Genomic DNA, 5,821 nt, shown 5'->3' on the forward strand with positions numbered 1-5,821 from the left:
CACCCAATAATCATAATATATACTAATATCAAGATATAAATTTTAAAAATTTAGACACGGACGTGACATGATGCTTGAGTTTAAATATTCTGTGAAAAAAGAGTTTGATATGACTGACTTATGTAAAATCACTTGGTCGCCCTAGGAAGTCTTATAAAGTAAGACAGCTCGCCCGAGAAACTACCAAAAAGGGAGAAGGACAATATTTTCAAAGGGGCCAGAGTAGGTGAAAATAAGAGGCAATTAGAAGCAGTGGAAATTGATAACGAGGATAAAAGGAAGGATGGGAGGAAGAAGACCAGAGCACTACAAAATACTACGAGGGTGGTGAAAGATGCCCCATTCCACCATATGCAATGAAAATCCTAAGTTGAAATTTCTAGGGCCTTGATAATTTTTGGATATTTCGGTCTGTGTTTGCCATATTAACGGCCACCTTTAACTTTAAAGCTATGTAGTTGCTGATTGATATGTAGATTTCCATGATTCAACCGCATCCGTCGTAAAAAAAAAAAAAAATACCCCGATAACTACGGGGTATTTTAGTAATAACAAAATCTTCTTTTCATTCGGGATAGCTTTTTCGTTGAAATTAAAACACCATCCGTTGACTCAAAATTTATAATCACCCTTTCTTTCCATTGGGTGCCCCCCTCTTTCAAACACCATGTCTTCAATCTCAAATCCTCTTCTCTTCATCTTCCTCCTCCATCTCCTCTCCATTTTCTTCACCACTTACTCACAGTCACACCCACACCCACTAGACCCATTAAACCCAGCCGAAATCAACCTCCTCCGCACCATAATCAACGATTCATACCCCAATTCCACTTTCCACTACGTCGGCCTCGAAGAACCACCCAAATCCACCATTCTTTCATGGCTCAAAAACTCCTCCCACACTAACCCAAATCGCCAATCCTTCGTAATCGCCCGTATAAACAAAACCACACACGAAATAACCGTCGACTTGACACGACGCCGCATCGTCTCCGATCGAATTTACGACGGATATGGTTACCCCACTCTCACTTTCGCAGAGCAAACCGCTGCTAATCAACTCCCATTCCAACACGCACCGTTTTTGGACTCCATTAGGAGTCGAGGACTCGAAATCGAAGAGACTGGATGTATGGGTCTTGGAGTCGGATGGTTTGGTGAGAAAAAAAGAAGTAAGAGGATTGTTAGAGTAATTTGTTATTATTTAGAGGGCAGTGTTAATTTCTATTTAAGACCTATTGAAGGTATTACTTTCACCGTCGATCTTGATGAGATGAAGATCACCGGGTTTATAGATAGACAGATTGTTCCTGTTCCGAAGTCCGATGGGACTGATTATAGAGAATCCGAGCAAGTTCCACCGTTTCCGTCCAGGTTGAGAGGAATCGCAATGCTGCAACCTCACCGGCCCAATTTTGAAATTACCGGCCATAATATCCGGTGGGCGAATTGGGATTTTCATTTGAGTTTTGACGCTCGAGCAGGCCCAATAATATCGTTAGCATCAATTTATGATACTGACAAGCAAAGATATCGTCGAGTTTTATACAGAGGATTCGTATCGGAAATGTTTGTGCCGTACATGGACTTGAGCGAAGATTGGTACTATAGGGCTTTTCTCGATGCCGGTGAATTTGGGTATGGTATGTGCGGTGTCGCATTGGTACCAAACAGGGATTGCCCAGAAAACGCTGTGTTCATTGACGCTTATCTTGCGGCGGAAAATGGGATGCCGGTGTTGATGCCTAATACTTTTTGTGTTTTTGAAAAGTACGGTGGAGATATTATGTGGCGACATACTGAAACTTCGTTTCCAGGGCAACCGGTAATTTAATTGAAATTAATTTGTTTGATTTTTGATGTTGTGAATTTGGTGGCAGCTGAATTGGGCATTTATGAATTTGCAGATAAGGGAGGTTAGGCCAGAAATGACATTGGTGGTAAGGATGGTTTCAACTGTGGGAAATTATGACTACATTAATGATTGGGAGTTTAAGCAAAGTGGGTCTATTCTGATCAAGGTAAGTAAAAAATGGTTTCATTTACCCTTCCTTTCCTATTCCCAATGATCTTGTGTTTGAAAATAATTTATTTCCGGTTTTTATTTGACTTCAATTTTAATTATCCTTATTTTGACATTTAGTACTCCCTCCATTCTCAAATAAGTGTCGTTTTAGATAATTGTTTTTGTTCTTTTTTAAGTGTCGTTTTCGTTTTTCAATAAAATTTAGTATAATTTTTTGGTCTAAGCATTTAAATTTTGTCTTGATTTATGTGTTTTTTAAGCTTTCAAAGTTTTTTCTCCAACCATTATAGGAGAGAGAATTTTTATTTAGTTAATCTACTTAAATTTATTAATTTAAGTGCATATTAATTGTTTCTTAATTTGTGTGAAAAACTCTAAAACGACACTTATTTGAGAATGGAGGGAGTACTATTTAGGGCTGTAAATAAAAACCTTAAAATTCTTGTTATTAGTGTTAATTTTGTTTTCCAATACATAAAATTTGCTGATACTTTAATGTTTAAATATTTAAATACATTTGTAATAATATATTGTTATATTTCCAATACAAATAAATGTTTATTTTAGAATTAAAACTCTCTTTTTTTTTATGAAAAATATAAGAAAACTTATGGATAATTAATGCTTATATACAACCCTTAGGGTTGTATATATCATTTGCCTAATATTAATTATAGAACTAAGAAATAAGTAGTATAATTAGAAGAAAAAAACAATAACTATCATTGCAAATATGAAAATGGTATGCAAAACAGGGCCAATTATTTGGAGTACTCGGTTCTTCATGTCAAATGGAGGACCTCCCATACATATTTTGACACGTGTAATATGTACCCACATTTATTATAAGAGGTCCAACTATTTTAATTATTACATGGAGTTACAATACATGTGTCCAAATATAAATTGGGGGTCCTCCGAGTGACATGAAAAACCGGATGCTTAATATAAAAACTCGTAAAATAGAGTTTAAATTTTTCTAAGTGTATTTTTTAAGTAGCTTCTTGTCTGAGAAAATCCTACATGGGAAAGAATTTAACTAATACCCAATAATTCAACTAATTATTTACGATTTGGTAAAATATTTATAATTTCAAGTTAACTTGATGTATTATTATGTGATGGTAAAACCATTCGCTAATCATTTTAATTTTGGTGGATTGAAGTTTTAGTATTTTATTCCAATACATTAAGTCTTTAGTTGTTTTTTTTTTATCATATTAGATGAAATTTACATTTTAATAGTTCGAAAATATAGCAATATGTGTGATGGTTTTTTTTTTATATAAAAACAGTAGAGAATTTTATTCTGAATGAAAATTTACAATTTTAGATGAAAATTTACAATTTTAGATATAAATGAAATGAGTAGCAGTTTTTTAATTAAATTAAAGCTGAAGCATAATGTGACAACAATAATTATTGATAAGTAATCTAATAGTATGTTGAAATATTAAGAGTTCAATCCAATAGTCAAAGAATCATTGTATGCTTTTTTACTAGGAAAGTTAGAAAATAATTATTTACACATGAACTATTTTTTATATATAATTTAGAATGAACTGAAATTTTAGAGTTGTCAATTAAGTTGGAAAGGATAATATATTTAATAATTAATAAAATATTTTCATTATTGTGCTTATTGGATGGAAAGCATAAAAAAAAAGTAGAGGAAAACAAGTTGTTAGTAGTATTTCAACAAAATTTTAACAAAATCCCATATTTAGCATAGTTTTTTTTTTTTTTTAATTTCCATAGTTTTCTAAATATAAAATTTTACAAATAAAATTAATTAAATTCCTTTTATTTCACAAAGGATCTCACAACAAAATTAAGTAGCGGGAAATAAATATTATGATTTTTTTTTTGCAGGTTGGACTGACTGGGTTGCTAGAAGTGACAGGATCAAAATTCACCCACAAAGATCAAATAAAAGAGGAAGTATATGGTACATTATTAGCACAAAATACGATCGGTTCATATCATGATCACTTCATCACTTACCATCTTGATCTTGATGTGGACGGTGATGCAAACTCTTTTGTTAAGTCCAAGTTGCAATCGACCACAGTGAATCATCACAATTCACCTAGAAAAAGTTACTGGACGGTGATTAGTGAAACTGCGAAAACTGAAGCCGATGCAAGGATTAAGCTTGGACTAGATGAAGCTAATTTACTAGTGATTAATCCTAATAAAAAGACTAATATGGGTAACTTCATTGGTTACCGTCTGATCCCTGGATCAATTTCTAATCCTCTTTTATCGTATGATGATTATCTTCAAATTCGAGCTGCCTTCACTAATTATAATGTGTGGGTTACACCATATAACAAGTCGGAAAAATGGGCCGGAGGACTATATGCTGATCAGAGCAGAGGGGACGATACCTTAGCTTCATGGAGTCTTAGGTAAACTCTTTTGTTAAGTCCAAATAATCGTTGATCAGTGTAAATACGGATTGATCACGTGAAATGTCAATAAATCACGCTCTATGAGGGGCCATTGTATTAGCAAATGAGTTTAATTTACAAGCATTTCACGTGGTCAACCGATATTTACACTAGTCGACAATCAATTAAATTTATTATATAATCAAATATTTATTGATTATGAATGCAGGAATAGAAAGATAGAAAATAAAGATATAGTGGTATGGTACACGATGGGTTTTCATCATGTACCATATCAAGAAGATTTTCCGATGATGCCAACATTAACCAATGGATTTGAGCTCCGACCAGCTAATTTCTTCGATAGAAATCCGATGCTCAAAGTCAAATCACCTCAACATGTAAAGTTCACAAATTGCTCTTGTTAGATTAAAACATGGTGGATTTTACTTCAACATCAACAACATTACTGGGTTAGCTTTAATTTAAGCCAAAGCTAAATAGTAACTCCTTAGGAAATGATTCAACAAATTGGTAGAAAATTTTGAAATGTTATAAAGTTGTTTTGAGAAATCGAAGATTATCTTTAACCCTTTTTAGAAAAACAATATACGTAGAAAAACAATATACGTATTAACGTAAAATGATAAAATTGTATTATTAGGGTTCTTTTCTTTTAATGTTGTTGTCAATTGTTTATTATTGATTGTGTATTTTCTTTATGGTCTCAGTTCACTGCTAATAGAAATATGACAATTATACACGGTTTATTATAGAATTTTCTATTTTTTTTATTGGTCGGGTCCATTGCACCTAGTCCACTGTAGAACTTCTCACTTTTAATGACATGTAGTTGTTATTAAACGATTTTTCTGTTAAAAGCAGATATTTCCAATTCGTACCAAAAACCTTTTATTTCATGTTTACAATTAATTTCTGCTAAAAGTAGATATCTTTAATTTTCGTAAGTAAGTCTAACACTAATTTCTTTGAATTATAAAATTATATCTTTTTATTTTGTAGTAGCAAATTTCATATAATTTTCATAAATTAAAATTTAGTCAAAAATCAAGTTATTTAGTCTCAAAAGCAAAAAAAGGATTTTGAGAAAATAAGAAGCTCAGAAGGGTTAAGAAAATAAAGAATCATTTGAAAGTATAGTTTCTCCAAATATTACATATTAATTGTATGAACTAGATTTTATTAAACCATAAAATAAAATAAGCACCTAATTCCAATTGCTCATGTGTTAGTGTTAGCTATAACATGTTTATAAACCTATGAATCCATATCAATATTGTTCAAAATATTTTAGCAAACAAAGCGAGATAGTTGGGGACATACCATCACCTATGAAAGATTATATTGTATTTCCACCATTTGGTAGGAACAAAATTCTATT

At 32.2% G+C, this 5,821-nt stretch overlaps 1 protein-coding gene across 1 annotated transcript; it reads left to right on the forward strand.

The window, feature by feature from the left end:
- The first annotated feature begins 443 nt into the window (after nucleotides 1-443).
- LOC136219745 (amine oxidase [copper-containing] alpha 3, peroxisomal-like) lies at nucleotides 444-5,187 on the forward strand. Its single transcript, XM_066007251.1, has 4 exons — nucleotides 444-1,825; nucleotides 1,908-2,021; nucleotides 3,899-4,437; nucleotides 4,649-5,187. Exons 1-4 carry the CDS (start codon nucleotides 668-670, stop codon nucleotides 4,845-4,847), a joined length of 2,010 nt encoding a protein of 669 aa, XP_065863323.1. The 5' UTR covers nucleotides 444-667; the 3' UTR covers nucleotides 4,848-5,187.
- Nucleotides 5,188-5,821: the final 634 nt, after the last annotated feature.

This window comes from Euphorbia lathyris, chromosome 2 (assembly GCF_963576675.1).
Source record: "Euphorbia lathyris chromosome 2, ddEupLath1.1, whole genome shotgun sequence".
Classification (NCBI taxonomy): domain Eukaryota; kingdom Viridiplantae; phylum Streptophyta; class Magnoliopsida; order Malpighiales; family Euphorbiaceae; genus Euphorbia; species Euphorbia lathyris.

Excerpts from the sequence above, each read along its gene's own strand:
- LOC136219745 (XM_066007251.1), top strand. The coding sequence starts at position 668 with ATGTCTTCAATCTCAAATCCTCTTCTCTTCATCTTCCTCCTCCATCTC. Across the intron at positions 1,826-1,907 it reads CTTCGTTTCCAGGGCAACCG|ATAAGGGAGGTTAGGCCAGA; the intron begins GTAATTTAATTG and ends ATGAATTTGCAG. Across the intron at positions 2,022-3,898 it reads GTGGGTCTATTCTGATCAAG|GTTGGACTGACTGGGTTGCT; the intron begins GTAAGTAAAAAA and ends TTTTTTTTGCAG.